The 21,377-nt window shown below is 38.6% G+C and overlaps 3 protein-coding genes across 3 annotated transcripts; all 3 read left to right on the top strand.

The window, feature by feature from the left end:
• Window positions 1-802: 802 nt before the first annotated feature.
• Window positions 803-14,556, top strand: LOC109209108 (protein furry homolog). Its single transcript, XM_019372286.1, has 12 exons — window positions 803-960; window positions 1,281-1,398; window positions 1,466-1,732; window positions 3,250-3,351; window positions 3,496-3,853; window positions 3,948-4,061; window positions 6,721-7,346; window positions 7,466-7,662; window positions 8,166-8,388; window positions 8,954-9,073; window positions 9,814-10,587; window positions 11,237-14,556. The coding sequence occupies exons 1-12, from the start codon at window positions 803-805 to the stop codon at window positions 14,306-14,308; spliced, it is 6,129 nt and encodes a 2,042-aa protein (XP_019227831.1). The 3' UTR covers window positions 14,309-14,556.
• A 2,173-nt stretch (window positions 14,557-16,729) lies between these two features.
• On the top strand, window positions 16,730-17,761 carry LOC109209106 (myb-like protein F). The gene has a single exon (XM_019372285.1). It carries the CDS (start codon window positions 16,730-16,732, stop codon window positions 17,759-17,761), a length of 1,032 nt encoding a protein of 343 aa, XP_019227830.1.
• A 279-nt stretch (window positions 17,762-18,040) lies between these two features.
• On the top strand, window positions 18,041-20,380 carry LOC109209105. The gene has a single exon (XM_019372284.1). It carries the CDS (start codon window positions 18,041-18,043, stop codon window positions 20,378-20,380), a length of 2,340 nt encoding a protein of 779 aa, XP_019227829.1.
• Window positions 20,381-21,377: the final 997 nt, after the last annotated feature.

The following is a 21,377-nucleotide window of genomic DNA, read 5'->3' as shown; positions in this document are numbered from 1 at the left end:
TCGGTATATAAAATCAGCTCCAGGCAAAGGTTTATTGTTTGAGGATCGAGGCCATGAGCAGATCGTTGGATACTCAGATGCTGATTGGGCATGATCACCTTCTGATAGACGTTCTACGTCTGGATATTGTGTCTTAGTAAGAGGAAATTTGGTGTCCTGGAAGAGCAAGAAACAGAATGTGGTTGCTCGGTCTTGTGCAGAAGCAGAATATCGAGCGATGGCTATGGCGACATGTGAGCTAATTTGGATCAAACAGTTGCTCAAGGAGTTGAAATCTGGTGAGATTAGTCAGATGGGACTTGTGTGTGATAATCAAGCTGCTCTTCATATTGTGTCAAATCCAGTGTTCCATTAGAGAACTAAACACATTGAGATTGACTGTCACTTTGTTAGAGAAAAGATACTCTCGGGAGATATTGCTACAAAGTTTGTGAAGTCGAATGATCAGCTTGCAGATATTTTCACCAAGTCCCTCACTGGTCCTCGTATTAACTACATATGTAACAAGCTCGGTACATATGATTTATATGCACCAACTTGAGGGGGAGTGTTAGAATAGTCATGTAAATAGGAGCAAATAAATAACCCTAACCCAATATATATTAGGAGTAGGACATGATATGTGTGTGTATATATATAGGGCTCATTGTAACATATGTCAATACATCAATAATATATTTTCTCCCGTGCATTCTCACAATTACTTTCTGCTTTATAAATATATCTTTATTGCCATTACAATTGCCAAGAGAGATGATCTGATATACCTTGACTTATTCTCATTATTGAATCAGTTGCTGGAATGGAAATAAAGCTGTTGACTTTGAAGTTTTTGTGGTATAATGCAACATTTACTTATTGCAGGGTTGTTAGCCAAGTTGATTACCCTTCGTTGGTTGATTTACGGGGGCTTCTTCTGGACCTGGTTGCCCAACTCCTTGGTGCCCTATCGAGGATCAGGTAAGTGAATGGTATTGTACATTTCTATAGTCCGATATTTTTGAAACTCACACACTTGATACCAACTTAATTGGAAAATTCTTTCTAAGGAGGATGGAATAAAAATGGCGATGAAGAGAGAAGAAAGAAATGATACCTCTGCAACTTTCCCTGATTGTGTCAAGTGAAAAAATAACAAGTTTCATGAAAGTCGTTTGTGTGTGCCCTATATACATCATAGAGTTTGTGTACTTCCCAAATTATTTTGATAAGTGAGAATCTGAAGTTCAGCCTCGCGCTTCATTGTTGTGGGTATTAACGCTTCCCCTCTCTGTCACCAGATTTAGTTCAGTGACAGAACGCTTCTTCATGGAACTCAACACACGCCGAATAGATACTAGTGTTGCTAGAAGTGAAACACTTAGTATTATAAACGGAATGCGCTACCTGAAGCTTGGGGTATGTCTTATTTTATTTTGCTGAATTAATATCCATTGAGGTACTATGGTGATAAAGATATTTCCAGGTAAAGACAGAGGGTGGACTGAATGCTTCAGCTTCCTTTGTGGCTAAAGCTAACCCACTTAATCGTGCTCCTCATAAACGAAAAAGCGAACTTCATCATGCCTTATGCAACATGCTATCAAACATCTTAGCACCTCTTGCGGACAGTGGAAAAGGTCAATGGCCTCCTTCAGGCATAGATCCTGCACTAACTTTATGGTATGAAGCTGTGGCACGAATAAGGGTGCAACTCATGCATTGGATGGACAAGCAAAGCAAACATATTGCTGTAAGCATCTTAAAAAGGCCATTTTAGAGAACTTCCTCCTGTCTTCTCTGATGTTTTTCCATCTAAGTTCAAATATAAATGAGGTGAAAAGAAGATCAAATCTGTGGAAAAGTCTCAAAAAGTTTTTGTCTGCACAAATTTAATGGTTTGTTCTACACCAAAGTAAGATGGTTTCTAGTCCCTGTCATTTTGGCCAAGTTTTTTCTTTCACATTCTGTTGTCCATAGTGCATGCAGGTTTTTTTACATTTTCCGTTTCTGGCTTGACTTAGTAATTTCTATTGCTTGCCGTTTACTATGAACAATTGATTTACTTTTAAATCAAATTGTGTCTAGCATGTCAAACAAGGTGACCATAGACTGGTTCATCTATTTTATGTAGTCTGTTTTTAGCAAGAAAAACTCTGAATCCATGAAACGATAGTATATGATCTCATTTGGATTCATTTATTCTGTTCAATGGGCACTGAATAAGTTTAGCTTCCAGAGAATGGATACGATAAGTCAGCAAAAGTTTATATCCCAGGTTGAAGTTCTAAAATGCATTTACAGTATTGTGTATGAATATTCTTTTGATTATGTTAGTCAAGAGAATAATTAAGAATATGATGTTGTTTTTAGTGATTAGTTCATAATTAGCAATATCAAGAATTATAAAACTTTTCTTATGTCATGTAGCTTCAAATTCCTACAACATAACTGACTTATATTTTTAAACGGTCTTTGGGGAATCCTCACATTAAGGCTAGTTTTTGGGGTTGAGTAAGTTAGGCTGAAGGTCCATTTTCTTAACATGGAATCAGAGCCAAACCCATCCCTATTCTTGGTTCACCCAATATTGGGCCCTCATGATATATTGTCCGTGATTTAGATATCCATTCCAGCCTTGAGTATATAGAGGGCTCCTAGAATGTGCCACTGGTGATAGTACACTATTTTGGCTACATTATTCAAGCCATTGGTTTATTATTCTTGTGAGTTCTTAGTGTTTGTTGTTTTGCAAAATAAGCAAACTCAAGTTTCACCGCATTGTTGGAAGGGATTTCTAAGTATCTAGAGAATTATTAACAATATTGAGTAGAAAAATCCTAATGCTCATATTATTCAGAATAATTAAGACATGTGTGGAGAGTAATATTTACTGATTATGTCATAATTAAGACTCACAAGATTCAGACAACTTTTCTTGTTTTATGTAGCTGAAAACTCCAATATAATGAGCCTCATGTATGATGTCCAATCCTAAACTTTATTTCCCTAACTTCATGTGGATTTAGGATGTACTGATTCAAATTCTTTAAACCCCTGGGAAAGCCAAAAAGAAACAATAAAATAGTGAAGAGAAAAAGAGGCATAGAAAAGTGGACTCCGTTCATAATTCCTTAGCGTGTGAAAAGTCCAGATCAAAGTGCTAAGATAATATTCATTATTTTCCTCCATTGATTGTTGTTCTCACATATTTCTCTGTTTCTAGATTGTTGTTTTTTTTATCTAATTTGTATATATTCTGCAACCCAGGTTGGATATCCATTAGTTACACTTCTTCTGTGTCTTGGTGATCCTCATGTTTTCCTCAGTAACTTTGGTCCTCACATGGAGCAACTCTATAAGCATTTGAGGGTAAGCTGTGAAGCTTTAGGAACACAGCAAAACCTCACTGTAGCCGCTTCTTACTTTTCTTTTGCATCAACCGAGTCAGGTTATCTACTTATGCAGTTGGTATAGGTAAGAACATAGCATTATATAACATTGCTCTTTCTGTAGGACAAGAGCCATCGATTCATGGCCTTAGACTGTTTACACCGCGTACTGAGATTTTACTTGGGCGTTCATGGTGATTCCCAGCCTCCAAATCGTGTATGGGATTACCTAGACAGTGTGTCGTCACAACTCCTTACAGTTCTCAGAAAAGGCATGCTTACACAGGATGTGCAACATGATAAACTAGTAGAATTCTGTGTGACCATAGCTGAACACAACATCGATTTTGCTATGAACCATACAATATTGGAATTGCTGAAGCAAGATAGTCCAAGCGAAGCCAAAGTTATTGGTCTTCGTGCTTTGCTTGCCATTGTCATGTCTCCTACCAGCCAGCATGTTGGGTTGGAAATTCTTCATGGTAATTATGACATTCTTAGTTTTTTGGTATTCTTTATTCATTTTTTGGCCCTGTTATTCTGAAGTCATCATTTTGTTATCATATGAATTGGTAGCTCGTGGTATTGGCCACTACATCCCAAAAGTGAAGGCTTCAATTGAGTCAATTTTGAGATCTTGTCACAAGACCTACAGCCAGGCTCTTCTTACTTCTTCAAGGACAACCATAGGTAATTGTCTTAAGTACGATAGCTTATTGTCCTGAACCTTTATATGAGGCAACTTGCATGTTTGTTTGGTCGAATTGGTTAGCCAGTTTCTCAGAATTCAGTTTAAGAAATATGTAATTCTTTGGTTTAGTTACAATCTTCTTGAGATACATTTTTACTGTTCCGAAGGTATTGTTTGTTGGTCAGCTGTTATACTCACCTGTAGAGACATACATCTTTGAAACCGCATATATTTACTTAATTTGGTTAAGCCTCTTGGATTTCTTTGCTTCTTGTCTGTTTCATGTATTAAAAAATTGTGAATCACATATGTGGTTTTTCAACTAGAATACACCAATCCATAGCCTCTGTAATCCTCACACTGGTAGAACCCTGAATTTGGCTGTGGTCAATTTGATTTTGTGATTCAGATGGCTTCTTATGGGCAATGCAAGTAAAAGAAATATATTGTAGGTTGAATATATGTTTCTTTATTTTTCTGTTACTCAAGAATGATAATATATTGTGGTTGATGTGCCTGAGACAAAACCAAGTGGCGTTGCTTTCATTAAAAATAAAAACAAAAACCAACTGACAATGCTAAAATATCTGGAAATTGGATATAACCGATGCTCCCTTCACCTTGGTTTTGATCTGAAGCCCTGCTTCCTCCTAGTGGCTATGCCGTACAACCTTCCTATCCTTGCAAACAAGAAGGCAGGTCTGGGTGTAAAACCCATTTCCAGTTCTTCGTCCTCTAACAATTCTCACCAAAGATAATTATCAAAAAAATAATTAAAAAACAATGTTGAGCAAAGATATGATTTCTAATTTCAGGTGTGTGGCTGCAGTGCAAATATGAGGCTCACAGGAGAATACTTAAGCTGATTTTCAGTAACGAAGTCTGTCTCTTTGCTAAGGCTGTTTCTTTTTATCAATCCTTTACAGTCTCTTTGCTATGGCTGTTTCTTTTTATCAATCTTTTACAGTGAGGTGTTAGCTCCAAGGCTCTGTTCATAAGCCCCTCCATTTTTTGTTATTAAGCTTAAAAAAGAAAACAAGAAGTTAAAATATTAAAATAAATTACCAATAAAAATATGTTGAGAATAAAATATTGATATCAAAAGCAATATGTCCAATGATTTGTTTAAGCATCTTGGAATAGTAACATTGTACATAACAACATACTAAGTCACCAAATTCAGAAATAAATTAAAGAATATATGTAATTTTTAGTCAAATACTTAAAACAGATTAAGAATAAAGTGTTTATGGTTGCACAACGTTGGATCTCCGAAGGTGCAGAGCATTGAAGATGTGTTATTAGAAATTAAAGTGTATTGTTGGACAGCTCGAGCCATAAGGTCTGCACGGGACAAATGGCTCACCTATCAAGGAATTAGTATCGTGTGACTTTAGCCTCAATGGTTGCCTTCGAGATTTTAGAGCCTCCTCACTTAGCTTAAATTGGAAATGCTTAAAACGTTTAGGGGTCTTTGGGTCTAGAAAGAAGTTATACTTATACAGCGATAGTAATGTATTAGTAATGCAGGGATTATAATGCTGAGATTAGTAATATAAAAATTAGTAACATGGATTATTTCTTGTTGGATGTTTGTTTCTTTGATATATTACAAATTAGTACACAATTGAAATATGTGTTTACTTCTTAAACAAAAACAAAAGTTTGTTTACTGTTATTAGGTTTGGTTTTGATCTTTTAATATTTTGATCCATAATACCCACATTCTTAACCCACATTCTACCCCGCATAATATAATGTACAGATTCTGGCATGACTTATGTGGGTATTATTTATGAGGGAAAGAAAAGTAGCAACCAAACATTGTACTAACAATGCTGAATTTTATCTGGAGATTAAGTCTCCTTACTCCACCGACCAAACAACCCTCTATACATCCTTTTTTCATCAGGTCATTACCTCATCTAAAAAGTTTAAATTATTAGAGCAGTACATTTATTTATTTATATTGGTCTGCAACACACCACCTCATGTGCGGGCTTGACTCTTTTTTCTTGGGCCAAACACATGGAAATTCTTTTTAAAATGGGTCATGGTGAGACTTGAATTCTAGACCGCTATCTGCTTTAGTACCATATTTGAATTGTGTGACTACCACATCTAAAAGCTTAAATTATTGGAGAGGAGGCATGTGTGTTTATTTGTGTTATGTCTTGCAGTAGTTTATGTACAGTAGTATTTGATCAATCTTATTCGTGAGTTAACAGTTGCGAAACTTTATGCTTTGATTATCTGTAGTTCAGATTCTAAATTCACAATTTTATGGCCTTTTACTATCGACAGGCATTCTTTTGGCTTTTCTGTTAGTTATCCTGCAATTTAATTTTTATGGCTCAGGTTTCAAAAATCTTTGTTTGATAAAGAGATTTTGTAACCTAAATTATAAATATTGCACAAACCAAATCAATGTTTATAGTTTGGGCTTTAAAATCAAGCCTTTGAATGTTCATTCACCAATTCAACACCTTTTCAGCCATACCTCTTAGGAAACTTGCCTTTTCACATTCTGTTAATCCCCTAGAGAATATTTCTCTTATCTCATCTTTGGACATCTTCTCTTGAATTTTTTCTCTAAATTGTCTGAGGAAGTGCATTTTGTGCCAAATAAGTGTACATATAAATGCTTTTGTTCGCCAGATGCTGTAACAAAGGAGAAGTCTCAGGGTTATCTATTCCGCTCAGTTCTGAAGTGTATACCATATCTGATTGAAGAAGTTGGCCGAAGTGATAAAATAACTGGGATAATACCTCAACATGGCATCAGTATCGATCCAGGTGTGCGCGAGGAAGCTGTACAGGTACTCAATCGCATTGTAAGATACCTACCACACCGTCGATTCGCAGTTATGAGAGGGATGGCAAACTTTATTTTGCGTCTTCCAGATGAGTTCCCTCTTCTTATTCAAACGTCTCTGAAGCGCCTTTTGGAGCTCATGTGTTTTTGGAGAGCTTGCCTAACGGATGATATGGTGGAGTATGATGTTTCAGATGCAAAGCGTGTGCAGAGAACTGAGGGATTCAAGAAGTCTTCTTTCCATCATTCCCAGACAATTGAATTCCATGCTTCAGAGATAGATGCAGTTGGTCTTATATTCCTTAGCTCCGTGGATAGTCAGATTCGGCACACAGCACTGGAGTTACTGCGCTGTGTTCGTGCTTTGCGAAATGATATTAGGGAACTTTCATTGCTTGAGCGATCAGATCATATCTTGAAAAATGAAGCTGAACCCATATTTATAATTGATGTTTTAGAAGAGAATGGGGTGGGTACCAGTTATTCTTTTATGTAGTGCATTCTGAACACTGAACATTCGGGTACTTCTGTTATTTCTAATTAGGAAATTCAGGTATATATCTAGTAAGGAGGTACGCTATTTTGCAGGATGACATAGTTCAGAGTTGCTACTGGGATTCGGGGCGTCCATTTGATCTGAGGCGCGAGTCTGATCCTGTACCCCCTGATGTTACTCTCCAATCTATACTATTTGATAGCCCCGATAAGCACAGATGGGCTCGATGTCTTAGTGAGCTTGTCAAGTACGCTGCTGAGCTGTGCCCGAGTTCTGTTCAGGATGCAAAGTAAGCCAGTTGTGGAAATATAGACATGTTAAACGTGAAAGTGTGCCATGCTTTCTACTTTAGAGTGTCATCTATCTCTTATAAGCACCTCTTGGGTATACTAGGGAAAGTAAAAAAATTCTGTTGTGGAATGATGTGTAAAATGGTTTACGTCCAACTACACTTTCATGTTACCATATTTCCTTACTTTTCCTTAGAATCATGAATTAGTTTCTCTTCTCTGCAAGAAAAATCTACACATCTAATTTGACTTAGAATAAACATGTGCTGTATTTTAGGATGCGATGAACATTATGTTTGTGCATTGAATTGCTTGTTGCTTGATGAATATCAAGAATTCGACCTTGATATATGCCTTTTGCTGGGGTATTTTGGTCATTATCTCAGAAAACAAATATTTCAAGTTCCATTTCTTGTTCATTGATGCAGCTCCTTATTTTTCAAATTCAAGTAATTTTATGAAGATGGCTAAATCTTCCATCTTATTTTAATGCTAATTGCAGATTGGAAGTTATTCAGCGGCTTGCTCATATCACTCCTTCGGATTTGGGCGGAAAGGCCCATCAATCACAGGACACAGATAACAAGCTAGATCAATGGCTGATGTATGGAATGTTCGCATGCTCATGTCCACCTGATAGTAAAGAAGGTGGTGGTTCAGCAGCTACAAAAGAACTTTTCCATCTAATCTTCCCATCCTTAAAGTCTGGTTCCGAACCAAATATAGTAAGTAGTGGCTACAGAAAACCTTTCAGATGGGTAATACAGTTGTCATACTGTCTCTATGTGTCTATTTCTCGATGTAAGTGTTGGAGCTTAGAATAGTATATTAACAATCTAATGAGAAATTGATAGCGCTACAAGATTTTTCTTACTGTGTTTTTCATGAGAACCTTTTAGAATCCTTTGACTAAATTTGATCTTCAGACTTCCTCCTGCCACTATCTAGGACAATTATATAATGCCTTTGGAGCTTGAAAAACTGTTAAAGCACAAGAGTTGATCTCGTTATGATAAAAATTTTCAGTTTGATAAATAATCCTTCAGCAGCCCCATGTGATGACACTGGTTATTATCAGGAGCACTTGAGATACTGTTATATTTGTACGTATTGAAAAAGTTGTTCAAGGATTTGTTACTCTCTGAAATATTTTTATGAGAATAAGAGCCCAGGAAACTGGGGTTATGGTGTGTATTAGTATATCGTGCACCTGAGAGTAGAAGAGAATCAAAAGTTCTCATTTTATGTTTAACGATGTGTCAAGTAATTTGTTCTTTTCGCCTGTTTTAGCATGCAGCTACAATGGCTCTTGGCCATGCACATCTTGAAATATGTGAAGTCATGTTCAATGAGCTTGCATCTTTCATCGACGAGGTTTCTCTGGAGTCAGAAGGGAAACCAAAATGGAAGGTACTTCTTTTGATACTTCCCCATCATTTAACTCCTTTGTGTCAGCTTGCCTGCTATTATGTCTGTAATTGAGTGGTTGATTCTTCCTTGGATTCTTCTCCTTCTTTGGAGTGGCGGAATGTTATGAGTTTCTATACCTCATGGCACAGAGTTCTGCGAAGAGTGTGAACATGGAGCTTCTTAACCCTTTGAGTTATTACAAGCGGATGCAGCCCCCAATTTAATGCAAAGTGGTTGTAGACAAACTTGTTAGTCAAGAGATAGCATCATGAGTTTTCCATACACGATTTATTTACATCAGCTGACAGGTGTATGTTTAACGTCATCCTTATAACAATGCCCAGGTTTGCAAAACACGTTTCTTGCATGCTAATGGCAGGAGATAATATTGCTGGTGATCTTCTCTAGCCAATTCTGTTATATCTGAAAATCTTGATGTGTTCATTAATCTCGATTACCTTTAATAATCGATTTTAAGCAAACTGCAATTTGACACTAAATTCATCTTCTGTAAACTAATGAGTCTATTATATTGGCAAAAGAATTTCCATATTTTTGCTAATAGAATCTTTGCATGAAACTCTCTGTAATTACAACAACAGTCTTTCAAGATGCTGTGCTGAACTTTTTGTGTGCCTGATTGGGTATGTAGTTATAGGTATTCATTTTCACGTCACTTATTTGGTATACATATATGTCCAGTCAGATCTTTAAGTAGATATTCAATGTTTTCGTTGCAGAGCCAAAGGTCCCGTCGAGAAGAACTTCGTATCCACATTGCAAATATATACCGCACAGTTGCTGAGAATATCTGGCCTGGAATGCTTAGTAGGAAACCAGTTTTCCGCCTACATTATTTAAAGTTCATTGAAGATACAACCAGACAGATATTAACAGCATCTGCAGAGAGTTTCCAAGATATGCAACCCCTCCGTTATGCACTTGCTTCTGTACTGAGATCCCTGGCCCCTGAATTTGTTGAGTCCAAATCGGAGAAATTTGATATTAGAACAAGGAGGCGACTCTTTGATCTTCTTCTCACCTGGAGCGATGATGCTAGCAATATTTGGAATCAGGATGGTGTTAATGATTATCGACGTGAAGTGGAGCGATACAAGTCTGCTCAGCACTCTCGATCAAAAGACTCCTTGGACAAATTATCATTTGATAAAGAATTGAGTGAACAGGTAGAGGCAATCCAGTGGGCTTCCTCAAATGCAATGGCTTCACTATTGTATGGCCCGTGCTTTGATGACAATGCAAGAAAGATGAGCGGGCGTGTAGTATCTTGGATTAATAGCCTATTCATTGAGCCTGCGCCAAGGGCTCCGTTTGGTTATTCACCTGCTGATCCAAGAACTCCATCTTATTCAAGATTCACTGGTGAAAGTGGCAGAGGAACAACTGGTCGTGATAGGCACAGAGGAAGTCATCTTCGAGTTTCACTTGCAAAATTAGCTTTAAGAAATCTTCTTCTAACAAATTTGGACCTATTTCCTGCTTGCATTGATCAGGTGCTCCTTCTTCTCCTTTTCTTTTCTTCTACTGTTTTTCAACTGTTCGCTGGTAAATCTGGTCTAGCACTACAATGCCTCCATTATGCGGCGCTATGAAATAGAAAAAGAATTCTGCGTCGATAGCCTTTTCACCTCTTCTCTTCCGTCGGTCTTGTAGGACTTCTCTGTGCATGTATTTTATTCATTTATTATATACTACACTTGTTTGCTTATGCTAATACTAATGATATGTGTTCAAGTTGCACTTGTATGATCGGATTAAGCATCTTAAATGTGATTGTTAATGTGATTGTCATGAGGTGTGCCCTTTGGATTAATCTTTATTGTTTGACGGTTTTTACTTGGTGTTATGAGGTATACATACATAATGCTGTCATGAGGTATGCCATTTTGATTAATCTTTATCTTTTGATATTAAGTAAATGAAATGTGTCTGTATCCATTAGGTGTCTCAATCACATTCTTTTAGCATTTTCAGTGTTGCATTTACTGCTACCTACTTGATATACAGCTTAGATTGAAGATTCACCAACTTATTTGTTGTAGTTACGTATAGCAAGTTATATTTAACCTTCTCTGCCCTTGGTAGATTTTTGTTGTTCATGTTGTTATACCTCTGAAGCACTTAAGTTTGGATTTGGTACAGTGCTACTACTCAGATGCTGCAATTGCAGATGGCTACTTCTGTGTGCTAGCAGAAGTCTACATGCGTCAAGAGATACCGAAATGTGAAATTCAGAGACTCTTAAGCCTGATCCTCTACAAGGTTGTAGATCCTTCTAGACAAATTCGTGATGATGCCCTTCAGATGCTTGAGACGCTTTCTGTCCGTGAATGGGCTGAGGATGGCATGGAGGGTTCAGGAGGCTACAGAGCTGCTGTTGTAGGGAACCTTCCTGACTCATACCAGCAGTTCCAGTACAAACTCTCTTGCAAACTTGCTAAAGATCACCCTGAACTGAGTCAGTGGCTTTGTGAAGAAATCATGCAGAGGCAGCTTGATGCAGTCGATATAATTGCACAGCATCAAGTCTTGACGTGCATGGCTCCATGGATTGAGAACCTCAATTTCTGGAAACTCAAGGACTCTGGATGGAGTGATAGACTTTTGAAAAGTCTTTATTACGTTACATGGCGGCATGGTGATCAATTTCCTGATGAAATTGAGAAGCTTTGGAGTACAATTGCCAGCAAACCCAGGAACATAAGTCCAGTTTTAGATTTTTTGATTGCAAAAGGTATTGAAGATTGTGATTCAAATGCATCAGCAGAAATAAGTGGCGCATTTGCTACATACTTCTCTGTTGCCAAAAGAGTGAGTTTATATTTAGCTCGTATATGCCCCCAACGTACTATTGATCACTTGGTTTATCAACTGGCTCAGCGAATGCTCGACAGTGTAGAACCTCTGAGGCCTAGTGCCAACCAAGGTGAGGGAAATGGAAACATCGTGTTGGAATTTTCTCAGGGGCCTTCTGTTGCTCAAGTCGCATCAGTTGTAGAGAGTCAACCTCACATGTCACCTTTACTAGTTCGCGGGTCCTTTGATGGTCCACTAAGGAACACAAGTGGGAGCTTGAGCTGGAGAACAGCAGCTGTTGGAGGGAGAAGTGCCTCAGGCCCATTGACTCCTATGCCTCCTGAGTTGAATATTGTCCCGATAACTGCTGGTCGGTCTGGCCAACTTCTTCCATCACTGGTCAACATGTCAGGGCCATTAATGGGAGTACGGAGTTCAACCGGAAGTATGCGAAGTCGTCATCGCTCTCGAGACAGCGGAGACTATTTCATTGACACTCCAAATTCTGGGGATGATGGGTTGCATTCTGGGACTGTTATGCACGGTATCAACGCAAAAGAACTTCAATCAGCATTGCAAGGACATCAGCAGCACTTGCTCTCTCATGCAGACATAGCTTTGATTCTACTTGCTGAAATTGCTTATGAGAACGATGAGGACTTCCGGGAGCATTTACCTTTGCTCTTTCATGTCACTTTTGTATCAATGGATAGTTCGGAGGATATTGTCTTGGAGCATTGTCAGCATCTGCTTGTTAATCTATTGTATTCCCTTGCTGGGCGTCATTTGGAGTTATATGATGTTGAAAATAATGATGGAGAGAACAAGCAGCAAGTAGTAAGCCTCATAAAGTATGTTCAATCTAAGCGAGGTAGCATGATGTGGGAGAATGAGGACCCCACGGTAGTGAGGACGGAGCTACCAAGTGCAGCACTCTTGTCTGCTCTGGTGCAGAGTATGGTGGACGCAATCTTCTTTCAAGGAGATCTTCGAGAAACTTGGGGAGCAGAGGCACTTAAATGGGCTATGGAGTGCACATCTAGGCATTTGGCCTGCCGCTCTCACCAGATTTACCGTTCACTAAGGCCTCGTGTAACAAATGATGCATGTGTATCCTTGCTACGTTGTCTTCACAGGTGCTTGGGAAATCCTATACCAGCTGTTTTAGGTTTTGTTATGGAGATCTTGTTGACATTACAGGTGATGGTGGAGAATATGGAACCAGAGAAGGTTATACTCTATCCCCAGCTTTTCTGGGGTTGTGTGGCCATGATGCATACAGATTTTGTCCATGTGTACTGTCAAGTGCTGGAGCTTTTTCGTCGGGTTATTGACCGTTTATCTTTCCGAGATCGAACAACAGAGAATGTGCTTCTTTCAGGTATGCCTCGAGATGAGCTTGATTCAAGTGTTTCTGACAGTTCTGACTTCCAACGTCTGGAATCACGGAATGCTTGTGAGCCATCAGCGTCAAATGCAAAGTTCCCAGTCTTTGAAGGAGTGCAGCCACTGGTTCTTAAAGGCCTTATGTCCACTGTCAGTCATGGTGTTTCTGTTGAGCTTCTATCGAGGATCACAGTGCCTTCGTGCGATTCCATCTTCGGTGATGCAGAAACACGCCTTTTGATGCACATTACAGGCTTGCTTCCCTGGCTCTGCTTACAGCTCAGCCAGGATGCAGTTATGGGGTTTATGTCACCACTACAGCAGCAACATCATAAGGCTTGCTCTGTTGCAGCCAATATAGCCGTGTGGTGTCAATCAAAATCAATGGATGAATTAGCTACTGTTTTTATGGCTTACTCCCGTGGTGAGATCAAAAGAATAGAAAACCTTTTAGCTTGTGTTTCACCATTACTATGCAATGAATGGTTCCCCAAGCACTCAACTCTGGCATTTGGGCACCTCCTACGGCTTCTTGAAAGAGGGCCAGTGGAATATCATCGTGTTATCCTTCTTATGCTGAAGGCATTGCTTCAGCATACTCCAATGGATGCTGCTCAGAGTCCACAATTATATGCAATTGTATCTCAGTTGGTGGAAAGCCCTTTGTGTTGGGAGGCACTTAGTGTGTTGGAAGCGCTTTTACACAGTTGTAGCTCTTTACCTGGATCACATCCTAATGAGCTGGGGCAATTTGAGTATGGGCTCGTTAGCACCGAAGAGAAGAGTCTTGCACCTCAAACCTCATTTAAGGCTCGAAGTGGACCATTGCAGTTTGCAATGGGCCTCGGGTTTGGAGCAGGTTCGGCACCAGGGGGACAATCTAATGCATCTGAATCGGGTTTATCAGCAAGAGAATTAGCATTGCAAAACACGCGGTTGATGCTAGGGAGGGTGCTTGATAGTTGTCCACTTGGGAAACGGAGAGATTATAGAAGATTAGTTCCTTTTGTAACAATTACAGGGAACCTGTAAGCTTCTCGTTTACACGTTATTTTGACTGAGAAAATTATGATATCTGTGAGCTTGTCTTGTAAATAAGTGAGCTCATTTAATAATGTAGAGTTAGCTTGGTTCTAATATTTAGAATGCACCAAGCTCCCTCGAGTCTAGTTTTGGTCTAGTTCTTTACATATTTTCAGCTCTATAGATTTGTATATTGTAATCACATAATCAAATGAATGCTTGATCACTATAATGGTATTGGCTACTTTGATGTTTAATTTTTTTTTTAAAAAAATGGTGTAGTACGAACTCCTTGAATATATCATGGATTCCGAAAGATAATGTCTCTTTCATATGTCCAAGTATGTATTCATCAAGATTGACAAAGCAGAAGGAGGAGATTGTCCCTCAATTTTACCATCCAAGGAAATAGGAAAACACTACGGTAAGTATTTGGTAAAAACAAATGCTTTTTAACTGGGGACATTGCAAAGTTATCTTTTAAGTCGCCTGATTATTTCTTAAGGTATTAAATTTAGAAATAATTTCAAAGACCTCCCCTTGCATTTGACTTCATCACACTAACCTCATAAATATTACGCTTACCTTCCTTATTTGATTTTCTTAAACAATTAGTTTAAACTACTTATTATTAATACAAAATATTTACAATATGACTAGGTTGCTCCTTATAAATACTAGTTTTAGAGTACGTGCGTTGCACGTGTATGCCGTGTCAAAATTAAATTTGTGTATAGGAGGAAGGAATTATGTAAAACAACAATGTACGTTAAAGAAGATAAAATGTTTATTTATTATATTAACTAACAAAATAGCTGAATTCAAAATAATTAAGTATCTTCTGGACTTGCGAAGGTGAACAATTTAATATGAACGTGCAAGTTTGTCCCGTGTTAGCAATAGTAATACTTAAGCAAGTCTAACAAAGACAACTTTGCAACTAATAGTGGTTGGTTTGGAAATACTTGATAGCCTATTATGTAGGATGAGAACTCTTAATGATTTAGTAGGCAAAACAAAATATCAAACACATCGAATACCCTTACGCTTCTCTCTAAAAGTTTTCTCTCCCTTCTCTCTAAATGTCAAACACCAAAGAAGACCCCACCCATCCACCTGAACCTCCTGACCAAACAAAGGAGACATCGACAACTCAGCTACCTACCCCCCTCCCCCCCTCCAAAACTCCCTCTGACCAGTTAACTGCTAGCCCAACGGCTAATAACCCCAAGGCCACCGTTGGAACCACCACCGGAATCATAGCCACAGTCACAACACCACCAGAAAACACCCAACATAATTCTTCTGATACCAACCAAACACCCAATTCCTCTGATAACATCACCCAGAAACACACCCAGATTACTAACCACACTGCTTACCCAAAAATCTCTACTAATTTCGATCAACCCCAACCCAAAATCAGTCACACAAATGACCTTACTAAAGGAGCCCAACAAATCATGCAAACACAAAATGGCAAACAAATACCCAACCCCGTCCTTCCTAAATAACAAACTGAGGGATTTCAAGGGAGCACTTCCACCAAAAGTAAACAACTGGTTTCTAAACCAACTTTTGCCGCCACTGTCCAAACCAACCTCAAATCTCCTGAGAATGACACCATGGTTGAGATTCAACACGGCACACATCTTGGTAAACCGGCGGTTTTCTTTAAGGCGGAGGATTACTTTGTTAATTTAGCAAAAGAATGCAGATTCACCATCATTGGTAAGTTCTATCGAGGTAAACCATCCATGGAGGAAATTAGGAAGACTTTCATTAGGCAATTCCAACTCTCTGCCTCGGTCAAGATAGCATATTTTGACCCTAAGCATGTTTACCTCGATTTTGCTAATAAAGTTGATTACAATCACGTCTTTGCTAAGGACTATATAGACATTGGCGATGCCCCTATGAAAATTCTCAAGTGGACTCCGGATTTCAAACCAGAGGAGGAAACGCCCATTGTTCCTGTTTGGATCCTAATTCACCAACTCCCCTGGCACCTATTTAAATGGAATATTGTTTCTAGACTAGTGCAAGATGTTGGTGTGGCAGTGGCTCCGGACCTGGCAACCTATTCTAAATCTAAAGGCAATGTTGCAAAGGTTAAAGTCGAAATTGATCTTTTAAAGCCTAGACTCGATCAAATATGGCTAGGCTATAAGTTGATGGAGCCGATGATGGAAAGTGGCTTGACATTGAATATGAAAAGGTTCCAAACTATTGTGTGTATTGTAAAATGCAAGGTCACTATGAGAGCCAATGCAGAAACAAGATCCGTGATGAAAGAACAAAAACTCAAAAGGAAGCTCAACTCAACAAGGAGAAGGAACACAAAAGAGATAAGCCAAAAGATGATGAATTTCAAACGGTTTCTAAGAAGAAGAGTGCCAAGTGAGGTTTCAGAACAGTAGTCATATCGAGATGGCCAACAAACCTAATGAGCATAACCAGGAAGATCAAAGATCGAATGAAAGGCAAATCCAGAATCATCAATTAGTGAACCAAGATTTGAGAGGTAAGGCAAAAAATGGAATAGTTATCAATGAGCCTACCGAGATGCAGATGTCTCCCATGGAGGAAGATGTACCTGGTAAAGGTAAAAACAAAATGGAGGAAGAAACCAAACAAAACAACATACAGAGGAGTGATCAAAATATTAACAAGAAGAAGAGGGTCAGAGTGAAAAAGAAGAACCAAATCATCGATAGCAATGAAGCTCAACTCCAAAACACAACCTTGGGAAAAGGCCAACCAAGTAGCAAGAAAACTGATACAACAACCAAACCATCGGAGCAGAATACTAGCAACAAAGAAGACAACAACACTACCATCGACAATGATCAAAACAGTAGACACTCGTTCCAGGAGAATAATACCAATGGTGAGAACAACACCAATCTCATTGAGGAGGAAGGCAACAGCAGAAGCGGATCAGAACAAAACAACAACAAAAACAACCATGCAATTGATCCAGGAGATGCCCATAACACCTATCTTAAACTTATTAGTGGTACCAGCTTAGAAGAGGATAAAGAGAGTGAAAATATGTACATCTTCAATAATATTCAAATGGCAGAATCATCCTTTGAGGATGACGGGGAAGAGGACAGCGAAGAAGATAGTGACTATGAGGATGATATGAGCATTGAAGAAACTGATGATTTCGAAAGTGTTGACAGTGAAAGCTTTCAGAATGAGGATCAACCTGTGAACCATACAACTGATGATCATGCGGTACAACTAATTGAAACTTTCAATTCCAATGCTTTAGTGGAGATAAATGTAAGCTCTGAAATTGATAAGATTGTTGAAAGAGCTCACCTATCACCTAGAGGTAGAGGAAGAGGCAGAAATAACATCAAGAGGGGTAGTCACAAACCCAGAGGAAGAGGTGGAAGATTCACCTATCAACAAGCTGTGGTTATACCACAGGAACAAAACCTCTCCAACTGATTCATGATGTTTAAATCCTTATATTGGAATATTAAAATCATCAACTCTAGTGGTGCTTTTGATAGACTAAAGTAAATTATCTAGCTCCAAAATCTTCCTTTCATTGCTATTAGTGAACCTTTTCACAAGGTAGATCATCTTGATAAGTTCAGATCTATGCTAGGCTATGATAATGCTCATGCCAATATGAATAGTCAACTATGGATCTTCTGGAATAATGATCTGAACTGTAATGTGGTGGAGGAATCAGATTAACAGGTTACTTGTATAATTGAATGGATGGGAACAAACATCCTTGTTACTTCTGTTTATGCAAAATGTGATGTTGGTTTGAGAGAACATCTCTGGAATAACCTAAGGGATATCTCCCAGAATTATAAGCTCCCTTGGTACATTGCAGGAGATTTCAATTGTATTATTGATCCAAGTGAGAAACAGGGCGGTAACCTTCACAGAATGTCCAAAAGCATGCCTGTGATACAATTTATCATGGATTGTGATCTTATTGACCCAGGCTTCTCAGGCTCACAATTTACCTGGTGCAATGGGTGGTCTCCTAACAGAAGAGTCTGGAAAAGGCTAGATAGGGTGCTGGTTAACCAAGAATGGATGAATAACTATGATTCTACTAATGTCAATCATTTAATTAGAACATGCTCTGATCACTCACCCCTACTCACTATTGCTAAGAATACTTTACAGCCTACTATCAAATATTTCAGATTCTTAGATTTCTGGACTAACGAAAATGGTTTCAAAGAGGTGGTGAAACAGGCTTGGGATATAGAGGTTCATGGTTCCCCTATGTGGAAATTCCACTTGAAACTAAAAAACACATGTAGATGCCTATCCCATTGGTCTAAGACATCTATTGGCAATATTTTTGACAATGTCAAGGATCTGGAAAAGAAGATGGATGATCTTGAACAAAAGACCATTACAAACAACACGGATATCAACAGAGCTGAGCTTAACCGCATAAATGCTCTTCTTATCAGGGCCTATAAAACTGAAGAATCTATATGGAAGCAAAAATCTGGGATCAAGTGGTTTGTGGAGGGGGAAGTGAACACTAAATTCTTCCACTCCATTGTCAAGGGTAGAAGAAAGAGGTTAGCTCTTAAAAAGATCAGGCTAAGTGATGGCACATGGATTGAAGGAGATGAGCGTATTGCAAATGAAGCTATATCCTTCTTTCAAAAGCAATTCACTAGAGAACATATAGACTCCAATTTTTCTATCCTTAATTGTATTCCTAAAGTTATCAATGAAATGGATAATGCAGGCCTCACAACCATACCTACTATGGAGGAACTGAAAGCTGTCGTTTTTTCCATGAGCCCATCCAGTGCACCTGGACTAGATGGCCTTTCTGGAAAATTTTATCATTCTTGTTGGGATATTATTAAGGATGATCTTTTACTAATGATCAATGATTTCTTTGCAGGTAACCAAATTCCAAAGGCCATGACCCACACCTGCCTAATCCTCATCCCTAAAGTGGATAATCCTCAAGCCTTCAATGAACTAAGGCCTATCATCCTTGGCAATTTCTCCTGCAAAATCATATCGAGTCTAATGAACCAGAGATTAAGCCCCCTTATGGACAAACTTATTTCTCCTTACCAAACAGGTTTTATCAAAGGAAGATCCATAACTGAAAATATCATGATGACTCAGGATATGGTCCATAATATTACAAATTCCACTCATGGGAATGTAGTGCTAAAAGTGGACATGGCTAAAGCATATGATCGAGTCTCATGGGAATACCTCTATAATATTATGAGGCATTTTGGTTTTAATGAAACTTGGATTGATATGATTTGGAGACTTATGTCTAATATTTGGTATTCTGTAAATATCAATGGGAATAGACAGGGATTTTTCAATTCCTCTAGGGGATTAAGACAAGGGGATCCTTTATCTCCCTCCCTTTTTCTTATTAGGGCTGAACTTTTTTCAAAATTAATGGAGTCCTTAAATAATCTTGAATTCATCCCTTTCTCTATAGATAGTCATGGTCCTGTTATATCTCATTTATGTTATGCTGACGACACAATTTTATTTTCCTCAGCTGAACCTGAATCCTTGAAGATCATGATGGAAAAGATGGAGACTTATGAAAAAATCTCAGGACAACTAGTGAACAAAGCCAAATCTGATTTTTATGTCAACTTCCAAGATGATGATATAAGAATCAACCGAATCAAACAGATTACTGGATACAACCGCTGCCACTTTCCAATGCAATATCTTGGATGTCCTATCTATATAGGAAGGAAAAAGGTTGTTTATTTTAACAACATGGTGGCTAACATAGCCGAAAGACTCCAAGGATGGCAAGGTAAATTTCTAACCTATGGTGGCAAAGCTGTTCTTATTAAATCTGTTTTGCAGGCTATTCCACTTCACACTCTATCAGTGTTACATCCTCCCAAGGCAACTTTCTCCCAGATTGAAAAGATCTTCTCTAACTTCTTTTGGGGTATGGATGGCAACAAAAACAAGAAGCATTGGATTGCTTGGAAAGACATGTGCTTTCCAGTCGAGGAAGGGGGAGCTGGCTTCAGATCTCTTAAAGACACATGTGATGCCTTCTCTGCTAAGATATGGTGAAAATTTAGAACTAAAAAATCCCTTATCAAAGATTTTCTCTAAGCTAAGTATTGTAAAAGGTTTCATCCTATTGCAAGAAGAAAAGCTCAATGCCAATCTCATTCTTGGAGAAGAATGATGGACATCAAAGAAAAGATGGAACCTTATATCTCATGGAGCCTTGGAAGAGGGGAGATCTCCTTCTAGTGGGATTCTTGGACAGAACTTGGGCCCTTGGCTCACCTGACGATTAACACCAAGACTCCTAAAAGAACTATTGGTAAGGGATTTCTATTATCAAAATACTTGGAATCAAAGTAAATTGAGGAGAATCCTCCCCTTGCATGTGGTCAACTATATCAAAGACATCACCTTCAATATTGATAAAGAAGATAGACCCATATGGACCCCGGATCCTTCAGGGGATTTCTCTTGCAAATCTGCATGGAACACTCTGAGATCAAAGAAAGGAACTACTCTAACAGGTATGACTATTTGGCATAAAAAGCTTCCTTTTAAAATTTCCTTTTTTATGATGAGAGTGCTAATGGATAAAGTAGCAACTGATGTTGCTATTAAAAGATTTGGGGTGAATATTGCTTCTATATGTGACTGTTGCCCCAATAAACATTCTGAGGAATCTACTAACCATCTGCTGAGTGATAGTCATATTGCCAATCTAGTCTGGTCCTTCTTCTGTAACTCCTGTGGTATCAGATTGGTCCAAGGCCAAGTAAGACACAGAATTATGAGGTGGTGGTTGACTATGTCCAAAAATAAAGTTCAGAAGACAGTTCTTCAGTGCCTGCCCTCAATCATTTGCTGGCAAATTTGGAAGAACAGATGCTCTGCTAGGTTTGATGAAAAGTGCATGTCCCATCATTTCATCATCCAACAAGTGATCAAAATGACAAATATACTTATCCAGACGAGTTTCCCAGATCTTCAGCTCCAGCACCTATGGCAGGTCACGTACAACAGAATTGAAAAACTTTCCCCTGCTATTCATTGTCAGACT

The sequence above is a fragment of the Nicotiana attenuata genome, unplaced genomic scaffold (assembly GCF_001879085.1).
Source record: "Nicotiana attenuata strain UT unplaced genomic scaffold, NIATTr2, whole genome shotgun sequence".
Taxonomy (NCBI): domain Eukaryota; kingdom Viridiplantae; phylum Streptophyta; class Magnoliopsida; order Solanales; family Solanaceae; genus Nicotiana; species Nicotiana attenuata.
The sequence above is the reverse complement of the archived record's forward strand: the minus strand, read 5'-3'. Positions and strand labels throughout refer to the sequence as shown.

Bases quoted from the DNA above. Each gene is read 5' to 3' on its own strand.
- LOC109209108 (XM_019372286.1), top strand. From the start codon at position 803: ATGGAAATAAAGCTGTTGACTTTGAAGTTTTTGTGGTATAATGCAACA. The intron at 4,062-6,720 runs GTAATTGTCTTA...TTTGTTCGCCAG, and splicing joins TTCTTCAAGGACAACCATAG to ATGCTGTAACAAAGGAGAAG. The intron at 8,389-8,953 runs GTAAGTAGTGGC...CGCCTGTTTTAG, and splicing joins CTGGTTCCGAACCAAATATA to CATGCAGCTACAATGGCTCT.
- LOC109209106 (XM_019372285.1), top strand. From the start codon at position 16,730: ATGGCCAACAAACCTAATGAGCATAACCAGGAAGATCAAAGATCGAAT.
- LOC109209105 (XM_019372284.1), top strand. From the start codon at position 18,041: ATGGGAACAAACATCCTTGTTACTTCTGTTTATGCAAAATGTGATGTT.